Raw genomic sequence first — 26,712 nt, 5'->3', positions numbered from 1 at the left:
AAAAAGAAGAACGCCCGACTGCTTTCTTGCTTTCGTTTTCTCCAGTATGTCTTTGAAGTAGTGTCTTTCTACTCCTAATGTGATGATTATACTTAACAAGTAGGTGCTTTTCTAATTCCATTCCTTGATGGATCACTTTACATAACAATGAGAGACTAGCTCAAAAGAAGACAAAGAAGGCCTCGGAAAGTTATGAGCAGTCTTAACTATTTAAATTGGATTGAATATAACTACTAAAATAGACCTGGATTATAATTGGATTTATACTAAAGTGATTATTATTATGTTGCAATATGATCTGAACACAAGAGAGAGATATTCCAGAGAGATCTGTCTCTATCGCCTGACTGTATTTGAAAGAATGACATTTGAAATCTCAGCTGGAGTTGTTGTGGAATGTGGATTAGCAGGAGTTGGCAGCTATTTTACAATCTGAACTAAGAGATTGAGTTTGTTATCAGAGAAAAATGGCACTGCCTAGCGAAATGTCTCATGAAAAAGATATCTTTTTAAATATCATCTCTCTGAAACAAGATCTTGCCTCATTTATGCAGCTCATTAAAGACCCCATTCTGTCAATCCCCCTTTCCCCCCTTTTTAATGTATTCTTTGCAATGCTTCTTTCTTTTGTAGTTTAAATCAATAAAAAATTATAAAAATTGAAAAAAAATACAGAATGAAACCCCAAATAACCCCATTTAAAACATCTTCATTCTGTAACCCATTAAATGCCCTAGACAACAGAATGGCTTTGCAGCGCCTCCTAAAAATGTTTAAGGATAGCATCCATTTCACCTCTTTGAGGAGCCTATTACATAGATTGGAATTGTGATGCAAAATTCACAGGCTACAATTGATGCCAGGTGGGCTACCCTAAGGGGAATGGACAAAAGGAGAGATTACAAAGCGAGTGATTAAAATGTGGCATTCTCTGTCAGAAGATATAGAGGATGCCCATAGGCACAGAGAGCTTTAAAAGCAGCTTAGGTAGATTCATGGAGGATAGGTCTATCAGTGGCTACTAGCCATGGTGACTAAAGGGAACCTCCATATTCAGAGGTTATGAACCTCGGAATCCCAATGCCAGGAGACAACATCAGAGAAAGGCTTTGGCCTCAATGCCCAGTTGTTGGACTTTCAGAGAAACTGATAGGCCATTATGTAAAACAGGATGCTGAACTAGATGGACTACTGGTCTGGTCTAACAGGGCTGATCTTATGTTCTCACCACCACATGAGGAATATGAAGAAGGTACTTATTGTCTGGCTATAGAACAAAGGGAGGCACAAAGCAGTCAGAGTCATTATGTGACTTACTCGAACTACCCTTCCCTTCTATAGGAATTATTTCAATGTGGTTGAGTTTGTGGCAAATGCTGCCCTGCCCTGTGTTGTATCCTTGAGCAGATAGCACCTCAACCCCACATGGATGAAAAATCTTGAACGCATTTTCCTAACTGCGTGTGTCCATTCATTGGTCTTTTTAATGTAAATAGATTATTTAAAGAAATGAGGATATAGTTACACTGAGTAATACTTTTTAATTTTGTAATATTAAACTTTATTTTTTTGAAGAATAATAGTATGAGCTTTTGAATGTGGGATTCTTTCTCCACCCTCCCACTCGCCCTTCAGACACATAACAATCTTGAATGTTCTTTTTGTGGCAGCAAGCAAGAATTTAATTTAAATTTATATTGCCTGGGGGTTTTTTTGTGAGTTTGCTTTAGGAACTATTTATTAGTCAAATTCAAGGGGGGAGGGAGGAAATCTTAGCTCTGTCTAGATCAAGATGGGTAACTGTGTCAGTCTGCAGCAGTAGAAAAGAGGAAGAGTCCAGTAGCACCTTGAAGATTAATAAAATTTGTGGCAGAGTATGAGCTTTCATGAGTCACTGCTCACTTCTGTATCTGAATCTATATCTGCCACAAATTTTGTTAGTCTTTAAGGTGCTGCTGAACTCTTGCTCTTAGCCCAGTATGTTTATCACACTGACTGACATCTTATCTCCCAGCAAATTCAGAAGATGTTCTTCTTCTCTCAGACAAGTTGCCCAGTTATAAGAGGAACTCTGCATATGGCCAGAGATTATTGCTTTTCAAGATGACATTAGGTTCTAATATTGTGAGGTTTCTTGACTCAAATTAAATGCTTCAGATAAAACAATTACTGCTGTTGATTTTATGAGGGGGGAAATCATTATTGGGATGTGTGGTTCTAAATGTGTTTGGTTTTTAAAAACTGCTTCCATAAGATAGTGTTTTCTACCATTTTAAAAAGCTTTGCAAAAATATTGGTTTGAGTGTTTTGTAGTGGGTGTGTACATATTGCTTGGAAAATGCATGAATTTCAGAACACATGTCATATGCTCTTGCTTAATTTACAGATGAAAAGCTCTGTGACTCAGCTGTGGGAGGTGCAGCAAAACCATGACACTTTGCCCATTCCAAAGCACTTTTCTATACAAGTCCTGGTGCAGGAACAGAAGTTGGGTTTAAAATGTAATCCACACTGATGCAAAAAGTCAGAAGCCCTGGGTTCAAATGATTTGAACCTGAATGAATTGACCTGAATACCAGAAATTAAAACTTATTTTCTGTAACTATATTCTTTCAAACACTAGTTATGAATAAAAAAATAAACTAAACTAGAAAGGTTTTCTAACATTAATGTACAAAATGTTTCTGCTCTCAAATTTCCTTCCAGCTTGAGTGGACCCATATGGTCTCCAGCGTACTATGAAACAAAACCAAACTCCCATCTGTATTTACTTCACACTGATTTAAAGCTAACACCCAGAACATGTGGGAGGACCAATTTTGCAAGACCAGAATTAAAAAGACCTGGCAAAAGTTTTGGCAAAAATGGCAAGCAAGGCTGTTAATAGATGAGGTGAACATATGCATATAATAAGTAATGGATGCATTGACACTGGTTTAGATGTGTGTGTGTGTTATCATTACTTTAACAAGGTCAAGATTAGCTAAATTTGAGTCCATTTAGATACTGAGAGCTTTAACTCTAGATAGCTTGTATCTCAAAATTATTGCTGGTTTGTATCAAGCCTAGCTATTATACTGCAGGCCAACATGGCTAACCTTCAGAAAAGATTGAGATTATTACTTAATGTAGATGTTAAATTTGACAGGTGGATACACCTGGGCTTGGGACTAGATGTGACTAGGTTTAGAACCGCACCATAAATTATATTGTTTTACTGTAATTTGCACTGGAGTAATTCCCTCTGCTTCATTTTTATTACATATTTGTTCATAAATACCATTTTGTACGGCTACATAGCTTTATTTCATTAATATTACTTATACCACACCTTTCGCACCAATGGAGATTGAAAGCCACTAACATCATTTTTCTCTCCTCTGTTGTATCCTCACAGCTGAGCAGGGTAGGTGAAGCTGAGTGAATGTGACTGACTGGCCCAAGACTACTCACCAAACTTTCGGGGGCAGGAAGTCAGGCTCTAAACAGCTAAGCCTGCTCCCGTGACTCAGCTGTTTAAGGGGACTTTCTTGGATAGCCAGAAAATTGGTCCTCACGAAAAGCAACAAGGAGTGGAAAGCAGGGATCATAAACCCATATGAACCAGTTTGGCTTACAAACCATCCTCCCAGTTCATATAGGTTTGCGGTTCTGCAATGAACCACGAACCAAACTGAACTGCATTTTTGCCATTGCTGTCCTGTGTGCTCTGTTGTTTAGAGTTTTATTCTCCATACAACCTACATCACTGTTTTACCAATTATTTATCTTCCTACATAAAAATAAATTGAATGGGGGTAGAAAAGTATTTGAACAAATACTTCTGTTCAAAATATTTTTCTGTGAAGTTCTACTTAGCTTTGCCATTTACAGGAAATTTTTAATGGGGATAATACATTGATACATCCACCAATAATAATTTCAGTTCTATGTTACAGGGGCTGGTGGGTGAACTGCAGCCCCAGTGTCTCTCTCACCTAGTGACATCTGTGAGAAGAACCCTTGTTAATTGGGTGAATTATGTGATTTTTAAAAAAATTGTGTACAAATTTATATTCTATCTGAGAAAGCCATCAAGGAGGCTTAATTGGCACATCAGTATCACCTATCCCATATGGAGAAGCAACCCTTTCCTGGGAAGTAGCTACATAATTCAACTATGTAATTCAATAGGTCTTTTTTGCAGGTATTACTGGAGCTAGTATGGATCTGGATTACAGAGAATCTAATAACCAGTCTTCTCAGGTAATTAGACCAGAATTGTCTCCATCCCGCAACTGTATTTCATGTGCATGGCACCTGAATGCGTGCAATCAAGAGTTTCTCCATTATTTCCAATAAAAATACCATCACACACTACTTTGTACACCAGTCACTAATGTGTCTCCACTAGGAGCATGCAACCTGCTGCCCCCCAAAGTATTTTTCGGGTTTGGGTATACTGAACCTGAAAAAATATCGATATTTCCTGATATTCCCAAATCTCACTACTGGTATGGTATTCAAATCAGTAAATATTCGTGATTGCTGAATTTTTCCAGCTCCATTATGCCCCATGAGAACAATTATACTCAATGGTTCCCATAGATTATAAATGATCAAGGGGTATCTGGGGCTTTCTGGGGGCTGTTTTTTGAGGTAGAGGCATCAAATTTGCAGCATAGCTGCTGGTGTCTCCCCTCAAAAAATCCTCCCAAGTTTCAGAAAGATTGAACCAGAAGAGGGTGTTCCCCCTCCATTGTTTCCATTAGAGGGGGGAAAGCATTTAAAGGGAACATGCAAGCCGTGGCTGAAGGCATTTAAATGACTCATGGTCCCTTAAAATGCCTTCTCTAAGTCATGACTTAATGTTAGCTATTTCGAGGCCTCCAAAATCCCAAATATCTTCAAGATTTTTTCAAGTATTTGTTTCCATTATGGTTGCCAAGTCCAATTCAAGAAATCTCTGGGGACTTTGGGGGTGGAGCCAGGAGACACTGGGGTGGAGCTAGGAGCAAGGGTGTGACAAGCATCACTGAACCCCAACGGGAGTTTTGGCCATCGCATTTCAAGGAACGGCACACCTTTTTAAATGTCTTCCTTCCCTCCACCCTCCCCTTCTCTGATTTCACCTCAGAGGCGGAGCGGAGCGGGCAATGCCGCTGCTCTGTTGCCGCCTCTTCTCCAGTTCACCTTAGCTGCTCCTCCGAGATGGGGTGGCTTGCCACGCTCCTTGGCACCATTTTCCCCCCTCCCCCCGCTTCCATTTTTTTTGAGAGCGAGGGAAGAGGCTGTAAATCCTGGGGTCCCCCGCCAGGCGGGAGGGTTGGGAAGCCTAGTTTCCACTCAGTTTATACCAAGTGCACACTTCTAGTCTCCACTGAAAAAAGAGGAAACTTTTGGTTCTTCTGTTCCTTTCATGGAACTCATGGGACTCTATGCTATGGGAGACCATGAGCAAGGAGAGCAAAAATATTTGGGAGCAGGAGGCCAGTTCACCTTGAAGTCCTATGATTTGTGCTTTGTTAGGCTAATAAAATCTCCTGTACCTTTTCATGTCTGCAACAGAGCCAATAAGGAAGTTGAACTGTTAATTTTGCAAGAAAACCCACAGAAGCAAAAGAAGAAGCAGTCATTAATGGGCTCTGGTTGCTTATGATATACTAAAAAGGTGACATGTGTAGCACAGAGCATAATAGTTTGAACGTCAGCCATGTTATTCACTCTTTTATGCACAACAGAGAAAACTGATGGCAAGTCCTTTATGGCTGCCACTGTGTTCTCTTTCCAAGTTGTTGTGGGCACAGCTACAGTTTTACATGCTGGTAATTACATTTGCTACTAAACACAGCATTTCCTTCCTGCAGCTCCATTAAAAGACTGAACAATAACCCTTTGGAAATTTGATTTACGTGAAAGACAGCTGGAGCCGGTTGCCAGGGGAGGTTGGAATGTTCCAGACACATTCGATGTTCAACGGATAAGGTTCAGGAAAACTGGGGCTGTTGAAGGCTCCTCTCTCCATATGGAAGGTACCTCCACAGGCTGCAATGAGGAAAGAAGTCAGCAAGAAATATATGAAGAATACTGTTTTATTTTTGATAGCTGAAAAAACATGGGACTCCCTGTTCTGCAGCTTCTTGGCAAAAGGAAATATCTTAGTTTCAGCTGTATGACTCAACAACAGGAAATCCCAGCTACAGGAAATAAGGGATTCTAATTCTCTAGTCAAACAATTTGTGGGACTGACAAAGAACATATCCACAGTTTTTATTTTCTCCATTTGGGACCTTTGCATCAAACCAGAAGAGCAATGTGTTGAACATGATAAATTGGTATAGTCCAGAGGGAAAATTTTGCATTCCAGTAGATAGTAAACTTGATTCTACATTTGTTGGAAAAGCATTTGTACAGTATCTTGTGCTTTAGCTTCCTGAAATTTTATTGGTTCCAGAATACATACAGAAGTGGCCTATTTACACAAGACATCATATGCACTTTTCCCTAAACAAACTTGGCTTTTGGTGTAAGAAAAGGCATCATATTTGCTCCACTGTATTGACTTAAAGTATTATCAGCAAAAGAAGACGAGGATGGCAAAAGATGAGATGGCTGGACAGCATTACTGATGTAACTAACACAAATTTGAGCAGACTTTGGAGGATGGTGGAAGACAGGAGGGCCTGGTGTGACTTTGTCCATGGGGTTGCAAAGAGTCAGACTTGACTGTGTGACTGAACAACAACAAACAATTACCAGCTAGTTGCCATGCAAATATCAGAAGATGCTGGTCTAAACCCTATAATACTTTTCATTGTGTAATATATTTCACTATGTCAGTAAGTAAGATTAAAGGTAAAGGTAAAGGTAGTCACCTGTGCAAGCACCAGTTGTTTCTGACTCTGGGGTGACGTTGCTTTCACAACGTTTTCGCGGTAGACTTTTTACGGGGTGGTTTGCCATTGCCTTCCCCAGTCATCTACACTCCCCCCCCCCAGCAAGCTAGGTACTCATTTCACTGTACTTGGAAGGATGGAAGGGTGAGTCAACCTGGAGCCAGCTACTTGAACCCAGCTTCCACCAGGATCAAACTCAGGTTGTGAGCAAAGAGCTCTGACTGCAGTACTGCAGCTTTACCACGCTGTGTCATGGGGCTGTGTAAGTAAGATTAGAGAACTGCAATTTCAACACCACAACTGTTCTCACAGAACATGATGAATAATGCCAGTCACTCCATCCCACCCATAACATCCCCTCTAGAGCAGCTGTCTACTGACTCTTGGTTTCAGCCAAAAAATCATTTCATATCTACAGATCATTCTTCCTTTCTTGTTAACTAGCTAAGCAATTCCTTACAGACCCTATTAGTCCTGCCTGATCTTCACCAGCTAGCTCTATAGGACTTCTAATGTCAGAGCATTAACTGTATTTTGCTGTCCAGCCCTGAGAGTTCCTGATGCCAAAACCAAGAAAACAACATTTGAAGGTGGCATTCTTTTTTAGAAGCAAATAAAGAAAGGCTTACCAGATGTTGATGCAGCAACCGTAGCATGAAACCCTTTGGCTGTAGCAATATTATTAGAGATGAAGTTAAGGGACAAAGCTCTGCCAAAAGAAGTAATGGGATGTGGAATAGTGGTGCCACAGTATCGCCCTGGGAAAACAATATATGAAAACTATAGAGAGCTTTTTTAATAGTGTTTCTTTCCCATCCTATTTTTGTTCTACACATTTATCATTACAAGCTTCTTTAGAGTTACATGACCTGAACCTTTCCTGTGGGGAACAACAAGGTTGGATCCAATCAGCTTTTCTGAGGATCACAGGGTTACCAGGGTCATCCTGGCAACTGGCAGGGATTGGGGGGAACTTACCAGGAGAAAGAAGAAGGCCCAGGCCATGTCACCAGCATTGCATGGGAAGTGACAGCATGTTACTGTGATGCTTTGGGTATCTGGCAAAAACTCTATGGTAAAAATGGCTTCTTTCATAGCGGGTTTGCCCAAATACCACAACATTGCCTGGGCATCACTGGCATGATAACATCACTTCCTCTTTCCCCTGGTTAACTCCCTTGCTGGCCAACTGATTGGCAACTGGGGGTAGGGACTGGTGGTGGGGGACCATGGCCTCCACCAAGGAGTCTGGCAACCCTAGGGGCCTATACAGTCTTCATGGACATGGAACATGGGCCATAGTAAGCAGCAGAATGGATGAAACTGAATTAAAATTGTCACCATGTCTCAATATCTGGTTCTTGTGAACTTGGCATAAATATTTCCAGATCACCCAGGAGCTGTTGCTTAAGCAAAAGATCTCCACTTGTATCCAGATTCCAGGATCCATTCTCCATTGATTAATTTTGAACATTACTCAAGCAATGGAAGCCACACAGGCTGTACTTATAAACCATACATTTCTCCTATACAAATTCGGACTTTATTGAAAAGCACTGTCAACTGAATACAGAAAACAATTCCACATTTTACCAGAGGGACTTAAGGCAATGTCCCCCAACTCCCCACTCTCTCCTCTAGGGCTATTAAAGTCAATGTAACTTTGCCTATTCATGCCTATTGGTATCTCTGCCCTCTTCCCATTCACCTTCGGCAAGATCACAGAGTATGAACATGGCTCTTCTTCCTGCCTTATATTTAATCAACAACTATACTGAATTTCATCATTGGTCTTATCCACACCTCTGGCAAGCAAAGACTTACATTATACCACAACCCACTTTTTCATTGCAGACTAACTGGCAGAAGCCACGTTTCAGTTTCTGCAAATAAGGAATAATCTAGAAGACTCATTTGCAGCTATAAAAAAATAAAACAAAAAGTTGCTCTAGTAAGCAGCTGAGTAGCCACATCCACTGATCCTTAGTCTATGCAAGGCAAACAAAGCTATGGTTTGTTACAGTGACCAATCTACTCTGAGGAATCTTGTTATGACATCTGACATTTACTTATGGAACTTTGAGTACAGCAATTTCTGAAATAAATACATATCCTTTATATTCTTGAGGCCAATCATCCCATCACAGTTCTGACTCTAAATCTGCTTTTTTCAAAGATGGTCAATAAATGTTAGTATACCTTGCAGAGGTGCATTATAATTATCCCCTTCTCGAACTTCCACATAATCTGTGCTACAATTACGCCTGAAGTCTTCAGTTGCAAAATCAGTGAATGACAAAGTGATGTGGTTGACTGTTGACAGAAGAAGATTGAAAGCAGAATGGATATTTTTCCTTTTCACACAAGTAGAACTAAACTGAATTTTAATGGGTTACACACATGTTGATATGTATCTGTACATTACTCCTTCCAGCTAGCAGATGTCTACTCACTTCCCTTTGTAATTAGTCAATAAAAGCTATCACAACTTATTTTACAAGTTGAGCAACAGTATCCTTCTGATCCATCTAAATTGTTAAATATAGGAGCAAGATTCAGCACACAATAAACAGGATTTTAATTCTATTTAATATTTATACAGAATCAACTTAGTTCTTTGAAGATGAGTAGGACTTGCATTTGAGTGCAAGTTCCATAACTACCACATATATATTGTATTGTCAAGGAAAATAATGTTTCTTAACACTGGGCATCTCAAATCTACCTATAATTACACAAAATTGAAAATCATGCATAAGGGTATGGGTAGTTTTTAAGATATGAATTTAAGTTTAAAACAAACAGAACTATTGGCCATACATAATTGTATAGTAATCTCTTGTATACATATGAAATTCCCTTGCCTACAATACCTTAATTGGACTTCACAAACAATCTTTTGCATTCATGCCTTTGCATGCATGCATATTGCAATCCTAAATAGTTTTGAATTAAAACCTGCCCCACCCTAGGAGGCCTTGGCTTGCTGATCTACCAGGATGCAGGACTTCCTACAGAGAAGAAAAGAAGGAATTCTGTATTGTTATTACAGATGAGAGGAGGATGTTAGTCATTCAGCTAGAGAGGTATGTGTATTTTAACTTACATGGCTCCTGAGCCCGAAGAATCCAACTACAGTTCTGATTGTTTGGGTACCTGGATGGATACAGAGGAGAGGAAATGGCTGCACCAACTGAATCAGCTTCTAAGACACTTCCACAAGCTGTAAGATAAAAGACAAATGTGTTAATGTATATATAAAACTGTTACGGAAATGTGATGAAATTAGATCCAACATGGAAATACATAACTTCCTTTGGTTCTGATGAATCTAACAAGCTCACTTGTCATGAAGGTCAAGTACCCAGCTTGATTAAAGTCAATGACGATATGAAACTGCATTTTGCTGGGTCAGTCCACTGTAGTTGCCATTTTCAAGGTGAGACCTGGAGATCTCTCATAATTACAAATCCATAGAGATAAGTTCCCCTCGAGAAAATGGCTGATTTTGAAGGTGAAGTCTAAAACATTATACCCCTCTGAGGTCTTCCCCATCTCCAAACCAAGCCTTCCCCAGGCTCCATCCCCAAATCTTCAGAAATTTCTGAATCCAGAGTAGGCCACACTTGACCATTGGTTCATTTTGCTTATCATCTCATCCTTACAGCACCAGCTCCCCAATGTCCCAATCCTTTATGCCTGATCTTATAGGAAGTTTATAAGGTCCTATGAGATGGCAGTCAAGGCCAAAAAGAAAACATACCATGCGGCTAAGATTGCGTCTGCAAATTCGCGCCCGGCACAATTGTTTAGGATAATCCGGAATTTTACTACATTGCCACAAGGCGAGCCAAACGTTAAAGAATTGGAGATTGGCTGCGAGGCTTTTGCGAAATTTTTTGCAGATAAGGTCCAGTCGCTCCGCCACAACTGCCCTGCCATATTGGATACAGTATGTGAACTCGAGGCCCCATGCATGTCTTCCGGTTTGATCCTGGACTGTTTCAACTCACTCAACTTGGAGGAAGTCGACAGAATCCTTATCACTGCACGCCCAACTACTTGTGATCTGGACCCATGCCCCTCCTGGCTAATTAAGGCTTGCCAGGAGGAGCTAAGATGTCCTATACGGGACATCATAAATAGATCACTTTCGGAGGGCTTTTTTCCAACACCCCTGAAAGAGGCAGTGGTCCGTTCCCTCTTGAAAAAGGTTACATCAGATCCGGCCGAATTGGCGCATTATCGGCCGGTCTCAAATTTGCCCTTTTTGGGCAAAATTATAGAGAGGGCAGTGGCGTTGCAGTTACAGAGTTTCCTGGATGATGTTTCCACCTTAGATCCATACCAGTCCGGCTTTCGCCTGGGCCACAGGACAGAGACAGAGTTGGTCGCCCTCATGGATGACCTCTGGCGACATCTGGATCGAGGCGGCTCGGTGGTATTGCTGTTGTTAGACCTATCGGCTGCATTCGATATGGTCGATCATCAGCTGCTGACCCACCGCCTCGCCGACGCAGGAATTCAGGGGGTAGCCTTACAGTGGCTTTCCTCCTTCCTTGAGGGTCAGGGACAAAGGGTGGCGATTGGGTGAGAGCTGTCCCAGAGACACCTACTTAATTGTGGGGTGCCTCAAGGGGCAGTTCTCTCCCCGATGTTGTTTAACATCTACATGCGTCCCCTTGCCCAGATTGCCCGGAGATATGGGCTGGGTTGCCACCAGTATGCTGATGACACCCAGCTCTATCTATTGATGGACGGCCGGACTGACAATGTCCCTATAAATCTGGACCGGGTGCTGCAAGCCGTGGCAGGCTGGCTTAAGTTGAGTGGGCTGAAGTTGAATCCAGCGAAGACAGAAGTCCTTTGCTTAGGTCACGGCAGGCTCGGAGAGGGGATCTCCCTACCAGCTTTTGACGGTGCGTCACTGATACCAGTGCGCAGGGTCAAGAGCCTGGGAGTGCTACTGGAGCCTTCCCTGACAATGGAGGCCCAGATAGCAGCCACTGCTAAATCCGCCTTTTTCCATCTTAGGAGGGTGAGGCAGTTGGCCCCCTTCCTGGAGCGCGGCGACCTGGCAACAGTGATCCATGCAACGGTCACCTTGAGGTTGGACTACTGTAATGCCCTCTACATGGGGCTCCCCTGTACCGAACTCGGAAACTGCAGCTAGTGCAGAATGCAGCGGCCATACTGTTAGTGGGATTACCTCGGTGGGAACATGTACGGCCTAGGCTGCGGGAACTGCACTGGCTGCCAATTGTATACCGAATTTGTTACAAGGTGCTGGTTATTACCTTTAAAGCCCTTTATGGCCGAGGACCTGCCTACCTTAGGGACTGTCTCTCTCCATATGTTCCCCAGAGAGCACTGAGATCTAGTTCGCAAAATCTTCTGAAAATCCCTGGGCCAAGGGAGGCCAAGCTAAAAACAAGGGAGCAGGCCTTTTCGATAATGGCTCCCCAATGGTTGAACCAGCTGCCAGAGGAGGTGCGGGCCCTGCGGGATCTTAACCAGTTCCGTAGGGCTTGTAAAACCGCCCTCTTCCAACTTGCCTTCTAAGGTGGAATCTTGGCAATGATATCAAGCCATCTTTATATATGTACTGAAACTGTAGCACCATTAATTTATATTGGTTTTAAATTATTTATTTAACTTAAATTAATTATTTAAGTCACGAATTTGTATTTTAACTGTATTTTATTGTTATATCATGGTATATGTACCATGTCTTGTAAGCCGCCCTGAGCCTGCCTAGGCGGGGAGGGCGGGATATAAATAAAAATATTATTATTATTATTATTATTATTATTATTATTATTATTATTATTATTATTATTATTAATTGTTCCTTTTATCTGGAGATAACCAGAAAGCGAAGCAGAGACCTTGTGTATATAAAGCATCTGTTTTACCATTAGATTGCATCCCCTCCCTTCAGAACTTGAATATCTATCTATCCATCCATCCTCTATCCATCCATCCTCTATCCATCCTCCATCCATCCATCCATCCATCCATCCATACCAGTTCTAGCAAGCTACAAGAATATTTATTTACAAATATTTTATACTGTATTCTCTCTCTCTGTGTATACACACACAAATTATAAATCACCACCATTTGATTTAAGTTTATAGTTTTATATAAAAAGCCAGAGCAGATGAAGGAGCAATCCTGGACAAATTTTTTGTTTATGGCATGGTACAGCTATTGTAATAAAGTGTTTTAGCATAGTTATTTAAAAACACACACACCCCAGAGACTGCTAAGAAAGCAGATTTCAGCAGCATCCTAAACCTAACCAGGGTCAGCCTTAGACTTTCTGGCACCCTAGGCAAGGTTAGCTTTTAGCACACACCCCCCCCTCACCGCCCTGCAGTGATAATGTCACCCAATTTAGTGCCCCTAGAAGGCCAGCGCCCTAGGAAATCACCTAGTTTGCCTAGTGGCAGGGCTGGCCCTGAACCTAATAAGGAAGAGAGAGCCACTTCATTAAGAGGGCAATACTAAAAAGGTCTACCTAGATATAAGTCCCATATTATTCAGTGGGTTTACTATTAGGAAAATATTCTTAGGACTGCAGCTTCATTCGTCTTCCAGACAAATGCTCACTTAAGCTTCTAATTTCAATATCACATCAAAAACCAGGCTGTGCTGCTGAACTGTTTTTTGATATTCAAATCACATATGGAAAACACCAGAAAAATGTTCTCTTAGTCTTGCAACTGAATGTAGAGAAAACATATGGCAGCTGCAACTCACCCTCAAAGCACACCTGGCAACCAGTGTTCTCTTTAAGCTGAGTTAGTGTGAGCTAACTCACAGTTTTTTAGCCTCTGGCTCACATATTTTTGTCTTAGCTCATGAAAAATGGCCCCAGAGCAAACTAATTTATGCAGTAGCTCACACCTTTAATGCTAGTAGCTCACAACTTTAATGCTAGCAGCTCACAAAGTAGAATTTCTGCTCACTAGACTCCACAGCTTATAGGGAACATTGCTGGCAACCCTACACTGTATCCTTATACATCAGGGGTGGCCAGACTTGCTTAACGTAAGAGCCACATAGAATAAATGTCAGATGCTTGAGAGCCATAAGACACGAACAGTAGATGTTTGAGAGCCGGAGGGAAGGAAGGAGATGTGGGAGAGAAGAGGGAAGAAGAAAGGAAGGAAATGGGGGAGAGAAGAGGGAAGAAGAAAGGAAGGAGATGGGGGAGAGAAGAGGGAGAGATACATGGAAATAAAGCAACTTTAAATGGATTCTATAAACTGCCAGCTGGCTTGCCTTGGAGAATTGATTTAAAGAGAAAAATGCCTTATCTGAGCCAGCCAACAGGGTGGTGGGGGCTTCAAGAGCCACACAATATGTGTGAAGGAGCCACATGTGGCTCCTGAGCCACAGTTTGGCCACCCCTGTTATACACACTTTGATATGCAACTTTAAAAAACTTCTGATACAATGTGGTATGGGACTGAAAGGTCTCCAAAGGTGCAATCCTAAGAATACTTTCCCAGTAAGCTTCACTGAATTGACCTGTATAGGATTCTGAGTAGACATGTTTAAGATTACACTGTAAAGCCTTTTCAGATCTCTAGAATGAGAAATGTTCAGGCTTACTAAAAGGACTGACAAATGACCAGAATGAAAATATACTCATGGCAGTGAGGAACTTGCCTTCAGCAAAAAGGGCACGGAAGCCTCTGTGATGGACGCTGTTGTCTGAGCGAAATCGCACAAACATGGTATTCAAGGTAGATGCTATAGGAGAAGGCCGCTGCCCACCACAGACTTTTTGAAGAAGTGGAGCTCCATTATTGGACCCATCAAACACCTGCATGAAGGAACAATATGTGCAATTAAGGTTTAGATATAAAACAAGCAAAGGCCATGTTAAATGTTAAAAGGCCAACACATAAAGGCACAAGCTTTCTTTGTCAGATGCAGTAAACTGAATTCTCACAGTAAAACTGCACAGACCTTAGAATCTTCAGACACATGAAGAAAGAAAGGGAAAGAAAGTGAACAATGGGCAAAAGACCATGTTTGTGACATTTCTAGAAAAATTTGAGGAGTATACAAAGATAGAATGATAACTCACAACCGCTGTGATAGCAGAGATTACTTAATTATGTTATGCTTATCCCAATGGGGATATTTCTTTTCTATCAATAGTTGTGACTGATCTCCCAGTATTTATAGGTTTTGCTTTTATTTGGTGTATCTATTTATTACTAGTAGCTTATAATGCAAGTACCTGGGAAGGGCTTATCTGTGGCTGTATTCCATAAACGTCCAGTTGCTGCTGTTTGTCACGAGCTGGGGCTGAGTCAGGCAAAGTCCAGGGGCGGTCCAAGGTCGGCAACTCGTGAGCAAGGAGGGTCCAAGGCGCCAAAACAGAATCGTAATCCAGGTATCACAGGTCAGAGGTTCAGAAGCCGAAGTCAGGGGGTCCAGAGGTCCAAGCCAAAGTCAGGAATCCAAAAGCCAAAGTCAAGAGCCGGAGTGGATGCTAGGATGTCAGGTATGTGACTAGTTGCTTCCACAAAGCCTCCTCCCAAAGCCCACAGCTATATAGCCCTCTGCTGCCTGTTGCTCATTTGGGCTAATTGCTGTCTCAGAGCAGCAGCCAGGATCCTGCCGAAACTTAAGCATCCTCACACTTAGAAGGGCCAGAATCCTTCCACCACTCAGGGCTCAGGGAGCGTCTTGCTTGTGAGCGTGCCGCCCTCCTCCGATCCCTGAGGTCCTGACGGAGGCGGTCACGCACACGAGCCACCCGAGAGGGCGAGGCAGGGGGGCTTGGATCTTCTTCAGCAGGAGGCAGGGGCACTGGTGCAGGTGGCAGAGGCACAGTTGCTTCTGCAGGCTCTGCAGGCTCGGTTTCTTCTGCAGGGTCCCCAGCACCCATGACACTATCCCCCCCCCCCAGGGCCCCCCTCCGTCGAGGGGCCTGGGAGGTCGGGGTGGTCGCTGTGGAATTGTTGCACCAAGTCCGGGGCATGAAGATTGTCCACAGGTTCCCAGGACCGGTCTTCCGGGCCGTATCCCTCCCAGTCCACAAGGTACTGGAGGCCTCCACGATGGTACCGGGAGTCCAGAATCTGGCGCACCTCATATTCTTCCTCGTCATCCACCAACACCGGTGGTGGCGGCGGTGGGGAAGGAGGCCGAGCTGGGTCAGGGGGTGCAGCTGGAACAAGGAGGGAGCGATGGAACACAGGGTGAATGCGGAGGTGGGGTGGCAACTGGAGCCTGAAGGCGACGGGGTTTATTTGTTCTACGACGGGGTACGGTCCAATGAACCGTGCATCCAGCTTGTGAGACCGACCAGGCCGGCGCAGGTAGCGAGTTGAGAGCCACACCTGATCCCCCGGCTGCACTGGAGGACCTTCTTGCCTCTTTCGGTCCGCAGCCCGTTTATATGCCTCCTTGGCCTGCTGTAGCTGCTCTCGGAGCAAGTCTCGGCTGGCGCGGAGTTCTTGCAGGTAGGCATCGACGGCGGGGACATTCGTGGGTGGTTGGATTGCCGGGAAGAACCGAGGGTGGTACCCGTAGGTTGCAGCAAACGGGGTCATTTGGGTGGATGAATGGACCGCGTTGTTGTATGCAAACTCCGCTAGGGGCAATAGAGTGGTCCAGTCATCCTGCTGGTAACAGGTGTAACAGCGGAGATATTGCTCTAGCGTGGCATTGGTGCGCTCTGTCTGGCCATCTGTCTGTGGGTGGTAGGCTGAGGACAGGTGCACTCGAGTACCCAGGCTGGAATGGAGGGCTTGCCAGAACCGAGAGGAGAACTGAGGGCCCCGATCGGAGATCAGATGGGCTGGGAGTCCGTGCAGACGAAAGATGTGTTGCAGGTAAAGCTGGGCCGTCTCCTGAGCTGTGGGAAGTTTCGGGCACGGAACAAAGTGGGCCATCTTGGTAAATAGGTCGACGACCACCCAGATACAAGTCTGACCCTTGGAGCGCGGAAGTTCCGTGATGAAGTCCATCGAGATGGTCTCCCAGGGTCCTGAAGATGTGGGCAAGGGCTGTAGCAACCCTGAGGGTTTGGCTGGGATGTCTTTGGCCCGTCGGCAGACGTCACAGGAGCTGACATAACGGGCAACATCAGCGCGAACTCGTGGCCACCAGAATTCCCTTGTCAGCAAGTGGGTGGTCTTATGCTGTCCAAAGTGTCCGGCGGGTAACGAGTCGTGGGTCAGGCGTAGCACTTCTGCCCGCAAGGGCCCGGGCGGCACATAGAGGCGTTCGCGGTGTAGCAAGAGGCCGCCTCGAGTCGTGAACTCGCCTGTTGGGTCATCTTGGAGAGCCTGGAGGTGTTGCTGGACCCAGGGATCATTGGCCTGGCTAGCCCGAATGTCCTCCACGAGTGCTGGTGAAGTGGAGGTGGCTGCAAATACTGAGGGCGGCAGGATTGGAGCAGCGGGCGTGGTCTCAGTTGAGGCAGGGGCGTATTCCGGTTTCCGGGAGAGCGCGTCTGCTTTCCGGTTCTGGGTATGGGGGATGTAGGAGATCCGGAAATCGAAGCGAGAGAAGAATAGGGACCACCGGATCTGGCGCTGGTTGAGACGGCGGGTGGTCTGGAGGTGTTCCAAGTTCCGGTGATCGGTGAGCACTTGAACAGGGTGGCGAGCCCCTTCGAGGTAATGTCGCCAAACCTCAAACGCCGCCTTGATCGCGAGCAACTCCCTCTCCCAGATGGTATAGTTCCTCTCTGCAGCAGTGAGCTGGCGCGAGTAATAGGCGCAGGGCTGGAGTGGCTGGGACGGCTCCTCGCGCTGGGACAGCACTGCTCCCAGGGCCACGTTGGAGGCATCAGCTTCCACCGTAAAGGGAAGCTGGGAGTCAGGGTATCTCAGGAGTGGCCCGGTGGCAAAGCGAGTCTTCAGGGTGGAGAAGGCGTTATCGGCCTCTGGGGACCAGCGGAAGGGTTCTTTGGGGCGGAGTAGTTGAGTCAGGGGTGTGGTCAGGGATGCGTAGGCCGGTATGAACTGCCGATAGTAGTTGGCAAAACCAAGGAACCGCTGCAGGTCTTTGCGATTCTGAGGAGCCTGCCAGGTCAGGACCGCTTCTACTTTTTTCGGGTCCATGAGGATCCCCTGCGGTGACACAATGTGCCCAAGGAACTCGACGGAGCGCAGGTCGAAGTCGCACTTCTCCAGCTTGGCGTAGAGGCCATGGGCTCGTAGGCGCTGCAGGACCTGGCGGACGTGCTCGGCATGCTGGGCAGGATTGCGGGAGTAAATTAAGATGTCATCCAGGTATATGATCGCGAAGCGGTCGAGCAGGTCCCGGAATATGTCATTCATGAACCTCTGGAAGACAGCGGGGGCATTGGTCAATCCGAAGGGCATCACCAGGTGCTCGTACTGCCCGTATCGGGTCCCAAACGCGGTCTTCCACTCGTCTCCGGGCCGTATGCGCACCAAATTGTACGCTCCACGGAGGTCCAGCTTGGTGTAAATTTGGGCCCCCTTTAAGCGATCCAAGAGTTCAGGGATCAGTGGTAGAGGGTACCGGTCGCGGATGGTGATCTTGTTCAGGGCCCGGTAGTCATTGCACAGCCGGAGCTCCCCACTTTTCTTCTTCACGAAGAGGACTGGAGCAGACAGGGGAGAGGTTGAGGGTCGGATGAATCCGCGTTTCAGGTTCTTGTCCAGGTAGTCTCGCAGAGCTGCCAACTCAGGCTCCGACATCGGGTACAGACGCCCCACCGGGAGTGGTGCCCCAGGTACCAAATCGATGGCACAGTCATAGGGTCGGTGAGGGGGAAGCTGATCTGCTCCTGTCTCTTCAAAGACATCGGCGAAGTCCGCATACTTCTGAGGGAGCTGAGGACCACCACTCGGGATGCCGGCTGCTAGAGTGGTGGGAGGAGTCAGATGGGGGCATGGGTCTCGGAAACGTAGTTCCTGCTGGGCCCAGTCCACGATGGGGTTGTGCAGCTTCAGCCAGGAAAGGCCCAGAATCAGCGGGAAGCGAGGCATGCGGGCAACATTAAACTGCAGCTGTTCTTGGTGCTGCTGGACGTGGAAGGTGATGGGGCAGGTCTCCTGGGTGATGGGGCCAGAACGGAGGAGGCGCCCGTCGATAGCCTCCACCAGCGTTGGAATCTCTTTTGTCTGCACTGGTATCTGGTGCTGCTTTACAAAGGCGGCATCTACAAAACAGTGGGCCGCTCCCGAGTCCAGCATGGCATATACGAACAGCCAGCGTTCATCAGGCAGACGGAGTTTGACTGGTAGCAGGAACGGGCCCGGGGTATCAGTCTGCTGTTCGGAGGACCCAGCTAGTCGCCCCAGGCTGGAGGGCCCACTTACGCCTGGGGCTGCTCTTTTGGCGGCGGTGGCAACGAGGGTCCGGGTATCAGACGCTTAGCAGGGCAGCCAGAGGCATAGTGGCCTGCCGTACCGCAGTAAAGGCACAGATTCTGCGTGCGGCGTCTGGCCTTTTCTTCTGGAGTCAGGCGGGGTCGAGCAGCTCCAAGCTGCATAGGCTCCTCCTCGGCTCTGGTACTAACTGGGGATGGGCGAGGAGCCAAGTGGCACGGCGCAGGGAGCTGGCGCCCTCTGGTCTTGGCTTGGCGGCGACTTTCCAGGCGGCCATCAATGCGGAGGCAGAGGGTGATAAGTCCTTGGAGCGTGGGTGGCGACTCCACCCTGGCCAGTTCATCCAGGACTTCCTCTGCCAGTCCCTCGGTAAACTGGTCCATCTGGGCAGCCTCATTCCATGCCAAGTCTTGGGCCAGGAGCTTGAATTCGGTGGCATACTGAGCCACTGAGGATTTGCCTTGTTTCAGCGCCCTGATCTTCCGGTTGGCTGTGGCTGCTTGGACTGGGTTTGAGAAGGCAGCAGACAGGTGGGCCTCAAACCCCTGGTAATCAGTCAGTAGGGGAGAGGACCCAACCAGTAGGGGTGTGGCCCACTTGGCCGCCTGCCCCTTTAACAGACTAATGATAAAACACACCTTCGTCTTGTCATTGGGGAAGTCCCGTGCTCTTAGTTCAAAGTACAGCTGACACTGTGCCAGGAAAGCAGGAAATTCTTCCACAGCACCCCCAAATCTGTCAGGTGGGGGAACTGGGCACTTGGCTGGAGCACTGGCCACTGGTTGTTGCTGCAAGTGTACTACTGCCTGTGTCAGCTGCTGTACCTGGGCTTGGAGCGCAGCCAGTAGTCCTGTGGTTCCACTTGCTTCAGCATCCATCCTGTGGAATGGGTGTTGGTTGTGGGTGGAAGCAATCTGTCACGAGCTGGGGCTGAGTCAGGCAAAGTCCAGGGGCGGTCCAAGGTCGGCAACTCGTGAGCAAGGAGGGTCCAAGGCGCCAAAACAGAATCGTAATCCAGGTATCACAGGTCAGAGGTTCAGAAGCCGAAGTCAGGGGGTCCAGAGGTCCAAGCCAAAGTCAGGAATCCAAAAGCCAAAGTCAAGAGCCGGAGTGGATGCTAGGATGTCAGGTATGTGACTAGTTGCTTCCACAAAGCCTCCTCCCAAAGCCCACAGCTATATAGCCCTCTGCTGCCTGTTGCTCATTTGGGCTAATTGCTGTCTCAGAGCAGCAGCCAGGATCCTGCCGAAACTTAAGCATCCTCACACTTAGAAGGGCCAGAATCCTTCCACCACTCAGGGCTCAGGGAGCGTCTTGCTTGTGAGCGTGCCGCCCTCCTCCGATCCCTGAGGTCCTGACGGAGGCGGTCACGCACACGAGCCACCCGAGAGGGCGAGGCAGGGGGGCTTGGATCTTCTTCAGCAGGAGGCAGGGGCACTGGTGCAGGTGGCAGAGGCACAGTTGCTTCTGCAGGCTCTGCAGGCTCGGTTTCTTCTGCAGGGTCCCCAGCACCCATGACACTGTTTTCATTTTATATTGGTTCTGCCTTTGTTTTATTGTTTTTGCATTTTATCATCTTTTTCAGTCCTTCCCTCTGGGATCTGGTGGAACTCTCTGCTGACTGATGTCCAGGCCCTTTGCCATGCAGTGTGGAGTATAGGTACCTGGCTGTCCATAAATATCCCCCAGCTGTGTAGCTCTGGGAGGAGGCATGCAGCCCACTCACTCTGCTGGCTAGACTGGGGGGCTGGCTCTTTCTTGCTCCCTCCCTCATTTTTGGGTATGGAGCTATAAGAGGGTCCCTGCAGCGATTCAGGGGCCCCATCCTTGCATTCTCCCCAGGGTCCCAAAATCACTAAGACTACCTCTACACCAGGGGTGGCCAAAGTTGCTTAACATAAGAGCCACACAGAATAAACATCAAATGTTTGAAAGCTGGAAGACAAGGGAGGGAGGGAGGTAGATAGAAAGCAACTTTAAATGCATTCTCCAAGCTACCAGCTGGCTTGAGAAGTGATTTAAAGACACAAATGTTTTCTTCAAGGCAGCCAACAGGGAGGTGGGGGCTTCAAGAGCCACACAATATAAGTGAAAGAGCCACCACTGAGCTCTACACAGTGCTTCTCCTCTTCCTTTTCCTCATTATTATTTCTTAATAAACTGAGGAATAATTTGATCCCCCCCCCCATTGATTGGGTTGTCTATAAGAGCACTAAGGACAGACAGATGAAAAAAAAGACTGCCACAGCAAACAACTTTTTATTTGGCATTGCATCACTGACTAGTCACTTTAGAGCAAGATAACCAACGTATTTTTTCCTGCCAATATTTTACAAATTTCAACAATCTTTTGCAATATACATAAAGGCACATGAATCGTTCTCAGTATGAAAACCTTGAGTGACAACTTGGTGAAATCACAGCATTTGCAAAAGCATATGACTCAAGGCAGGACAGGGGAAATACTTTGTGCAACTCAGCAATATGTTGAATGTCTTCTACAGTTATTGGATCCTTATATGCATTATCTAAGGCCTGATGGTCATATGCACTTTGTATATGGAAATACTATTGTGCAGAGCAGGTCATGGGAGTGCATGAGAATTACTCTGTATGTGGCAAGAAGTTACATTTGCCACATCCTGGAAATGCACTGAAAGGTGAATTTCTACAGGCCACAGTAAATTGTACAGCATGTCAAATGTGGAAAGAATGGGTACAAGTCACACTGTGGTGAATCTCATGAGGAACAACAGTAAGGCTTCCAATCCTCAGAGAATATGACTGTCACTTTCTAAATCTCATAACTTTTTTCAAGTTACTTTCATTACATTTTGAAGGCTACAGAGAAATTAGGAAGCATCACATAAACACAAGCCTTTTTACAGTGGGAAGTTTGGTTTGTTTCCCCTAAATGTGCCTCATTTTCTTCATGCCCAAATCATCTCCAAATGCTGGGAAGCTGGGCTGAAGATGTAGCCTCAGACTGATTTGCTGGAAAACACATGGATGGAATTTTTGTGTGTGTGTGTGCTTTCCTTGCAAAAAAGTTTTGAAAAACAATGGCATAATAGAGAACATGAAGTACTTTATTATGCCCAAAAAGGCTAGAAAAGAAAGTAGCTGACTGTTAAATAGTAGCCTTCATTCCTATATCTTTCTTCTCTCAGCCGCCATTCCTCAAGGCTTTGAAATGGCCTCTCTCCTAGCCAGGTGCATTCTGTTTGCACCCCAACTTCTGCCTCATAGGCTTTAAAAGTCTGAGGTGCCTACAGGCCGATCTTCCAGGCCCTGTAGCTGTGTTTGAAATGAGCCCCCACCCAAGTGGCATACAGAGGGGCATCCTTGGTATCCTTCAATGGGAGTAACCCTGCAGGAAACATCCTGCACCAGGGGTGGCCAAACTTGCTTAATGTAAGAGCCACATAGAATAAACATCAGATGTTTGAGAGCCGCAAGACACAAATGTAAGATGTTTGAGACAGGGAGGGAGGAAAGGTGATAAGAAAGATGGAAAGAAAGCAAATAGATGGGGGAATGTAGAAAAAAAGCAACTTTAACTTTAAATACATTCTCAAAACCACCAGACAGCTTGGCTTAAATAAGTGATTTAATGACAGAAATGCCTTTTCCAAGCCGGCCAACAGGGGCTTCAAGAGCCACATATATAATGTGTGCAAAAGAGCCACAGTTTGGCCACCCCTGTCCTGGACCAAAACCATTGGGAAAACAGGGATGGCAACAAGGGGCTTGCCCCATGCAACCCTGAACCAACCAGTCTCTCTGGTGCCTGAGCATATGGTCATGGCCCACATGATCCACTGTGTCCTTTCAGAATTTCTAATGGTAACCAAGAAGCCCTTCTTGAACATAGTGCCTCCTGTGTGCCATAAAAAGAAAAGAAGGGGACAAATGCCTATTACACAATCACAGTTTACTGCAGAGAATATGAGCAGTCAACCCTTTAAGCTTGACTTTGGATTCTGTGCCTGAAGTACACACCATTCTCTTTTCTCCAGTGTATCTATTTTGCAACAATCCCAGCTGGGCTGTCCTCTTCTGCTGCCCAGTATAACCGGGCAGCAGCAGATGGCAGCCCAGCCAGGCTCGTTATGCCTGCAGGAAGCCATCTTGCAGCTCTACACTGCCTTCTTCAGCCACCTAGTTTAAACCAGTTGGCAGGAGAGGGCAGTCCAGCCGGAGGCCCCTTGTTCCCCTCCCCAGCAGTATAAGATTAGCAATAGTCTTATATTGCAAGACTCATGCCATTTGTAAAAAAAAAATAAAATATCAAAAAACAAGGGACACACTGACAGTGTAAGATACAGAGTGGGTGGAATGGCCTGGATGTGGATGTGGGTGTGGCCTTTGAGGGACAGGAAAAAGGCAGGTAGAAATCCAAGAGAAACTGTTTGAATTACCCTTGGCTTGGAAGTGAAGCAAGGGGAAAAATGGCACAAAAGCACTCTCAAAAATTCCAAGAGAGAATGGCAAATGGAAAGTGAACTGAGCACTGAAGGGAAGAAAAACAATGCAGAATGAAAAAGAAAATCCAATAGACATGCATAGTGAAAGCAAGGCAAAACACCCATGCATAACAGGCCAAAGAAAGGAGAACATGATGACTGCTCTTCCACTGTAGAAGTCCTTTCAAGATTTGTCAGTCAAAGCTCAGCATGTCTCACTGTAAGATCTACTTCACATACTCATCACCTGATGACAACAGAATCCAGTGATGGCCTGTATGTTTGAGCTATCATAGTTCATATACTATATACAGCTCTATTCAAACTCTACTCAAACACAGTTCTAGAAAACATAATATTAGAAGGGAGATCTGAATGGTTCAATATAATTCCACTGAATTTGTACTCACTGCAACATAGTCATAGCTGCAACTACGATGAGATTCTAGTTCAAAATCTGTGAAGTTCAGCAAAACATGGTGGCCACTCTCAACCTGGATGAGCCAAAAGCAGTCTGTGTTGTTGCTATAAGGCTGAGGATAGTTGGGAGAATGGATTTCACCTTGTGGAAGCTGGAATATTCCTCCACACCCTGGAAATTAATGAATGAATATCTGTTATATGAATAGACAGGCAGAAATACAGTTTATGCATGCTTGAAATCGAAATGGGCTTGTGCATTGTTACTTTGTACAAATATACCCAAATATGAACAAAGAGGTACATTTTCTTCCCTCCAAATATATGGTCCCTTGACATAAGACATACTACCACAAGGGGATTGGCAGAAATCAAAAAGAATTTGCATAAATGAGGGATGTATCTAGGTCCTTTAGGGCCCACCACAGTTTGATACTAGGCTTATGCAAAAGCAAAACAAAACGGTTTCAGCTGTTAAATCCTACTCAATACTTTTCTTTCAAAGAAGTAATACAGTAAATTAAGCATAGGAAGAAATGTCTCCCAAAGTGAGGCTGTTGTTGAAGACAGAAGTCTACAAAAGTGGCCAGTTCCCTCCAATATTCAAGATAAAGCAGTTAAGTTCCATTTCTGCACCTCCAGCAGTTTAGCTTCTGTGGCAGACAATAAAGATCACCCTGCTTTGAAAAAGCTGTGCTTCAAGCTCCATCACTATACATTCTGGCTTTCTCCAGGACACCTGCCAGCTGTCATTTTATCAAATCTGCAGTTCCACTAATCAACTTTGAACAACTATGCACAAGAAGAATGAGCTGACCCCAAGAAGGACAAAGTTTTGCTAACCTAAGAGTCAACATGCGGTCATGGCTAGAGTGTCTGACCAGCCTCTAGGAGACTTATGTTCAAATCCCCACTCTGCCGAAGCTTGCTTGTTGACAATGGATCGCTCATGCAGTGCAATCCCAAGCAGAGTCACATCTTTCTAAGCCCATTGATGGCAATGAACTTAGAAGGCATAAATCTGTTTGGGATTGCATCAATGTTGTCTCTGTCTAGACTACTTTACAGGGTTGCAGTAAAAAGGGGAGAACAAAGCATGCCACCCTGAGTTCATTGAAGGAAAGGCAGCATAAATACGTACCAAATGTTTTGGAACTCTTAAAAGACTGAGAGCTTTTTCCTGACTAACAAAGATCATGTTTTGCTATAATTTACAGATAACACAAATGCTCAGCTAGCATCCCAGCACACACTACAACTCTCACCTCCAGTTCTCTCTTGCCAAGTAGCGTTGAACCCCTTTCCACTCACAGATACATCTGTTTTGAATCGGACTGAAATGGTGTTCCCAGTGCTTGAGACATGGAGAGGATTCTGAGGAACTCTTGGGAAACAAAGCTGAGCCAGCCTGGGTGAAGAAAAGTCAGGCCCACCATGGATCTGGAAAGAGGTAAGAAATTGGAGGGGGGGAGGTGAGTAGGGTTGCCAAGTCCAATTCAAGAAATATCTGGGGACTTTGGGGGTGGAGCCAGGAAACATTGGGACAGAGCCAGGAACAAGGGTGTGACAAGCATAATTGAACTCCAAGGGAGTTCTGGCCATCACATTTAAAGGGACAGCACACCTTTTAAATGCCTTCCTTCTATAGGAAATAATGAAGGATAGGGGCACCTTCTTTTGGGGCTCATAGAATTGGACCACCTGGTCCAATAGTTTTGGACCTTGGGGGGCACTTTGGGGAGAGGCACTAGGTAGTATACTGAAAATTAGGTGCCTCTACCTCAAAAAACGGCTCCCCCAGAGCCCCCGAAACCTCCAGATCAATTCCCCATTATACCCTATGAGAATCGATCTCCACATAGGGAATAATGAAGTGCTCAGCAGACGCCCCCCCCCTTTTTCTGGTGACTCTGAAGTGAGGGATTGGCCTCTCTACTCACGAGTTGCAGCCAACTTCTTCCAAGTAACACAGACACCCCATCCCAAGAGGAAGCCTTTCCAATCGGAGATGGGAGCCTCCGGAGGGGGAAAGTCACATGATGGCTTTGGGGGCGGGGCTTCCCCCTGCCGGCCAGCTGACTGGGGGCGGGAAGGAGCCTGGAAAAGCAGAAGAACCCCCATTGGGACCTGGGGATTGGCAAGCCTAAAGGTGAGGTAAATGAGAAATACATTTATTTATTTATTATTTATTTTGACACTTATTGGCCATCTTTCAAGGCGACTTACAATATAATTTAATGTTAAAAACAATATAAATAAAACAGCAATTATAAAACACACAAAAGATCACAGTTTAGATTTAGAAACTCAAATTAGGACTGCCATTTTTTTTAAAAAAAACCCCTAAATCAGTCAAATGCATTCCTAAACAAAAGTCTTCAACCACTTCCTGGAGATCAATAGTGAGGGGCAATGTACACTTCCCTAGGAGACTGATCCATAACTGTGGGGGTGCCACTGAAAAGGCCCCAGGTCCCAACAGCCATCATGTGCCTTCAAATCTTGGCAGGCTTAGAAAACGCTTGCAACTTGTTTCTGAATCTGCAGGATGGAAAAGCTGCATGGGGCAGGGAAAGCAGGCAGAGCCACATGGGTCTTCCTGGTGAGTGTGTA

The 26,712-nt window shown here is 45.5% G+C and overlaps 1 protein-coding gene across 1 annotated transcript in view; it reads right to left on the bottom strand.

The window, feature by feature from the left end:
- Positions 1–26,712, bottom strand: part of CUBN (cubilin) — a 211,622-nt gene that overhangs the window by 78,094 nt on the left and 106,816 nt on the right. Inside the window, exons 30-36 of the mRNA XM_060248423.1 lie at positions 25,365–25,539; positions 24,090–24,271; positions 14,556–14,712; positions 9,982–10,098; positions 9,075–9,188; positions 7,505–7,633; positions 5,892–6,024 (exon numbers count right to left, since the gene is read on the bottom strand). Coding sequence (XP_060104406.1) covers positions 5,892–6,024; positions 7,505–7,633; positions 9,075–9,188; positions 9,982–10,098; positions 14,556–14,712; positions 24,090–24,271; positions 25,365–25,539 — 1,007 coding nt within the window. The remainder of the gene's footprint in view (positions 1–5,891; positions 6,025–7,504; positions 7,634–9,074; positions 9,189–9,981; positions 10,099–14,555; positions 14,713–24,089; positions 24,272–25,364; positions 25,540–26,712) is intronic.

Source organism: Heteronotia binoei, chromosome 10, assembly GCF_032191835.1.
Source record: "Heteronotia binoei isolate CCM8104 ecotype False Entrance Well chromosome 10, APGP_CSIRO_Hbin_v1, whole genome shotgun sequence".
Classification (NCBI taxonomy): domain Eukaryota; kingdom Metazoa; phylum Chordata; class Lepidosauria; order Squamata; family Gekkonidae; genus Heteronotia; species Heteronotia binoei.
This window is presented reverse-complemented; position numbering and strand designations above follow the sequence as displayed.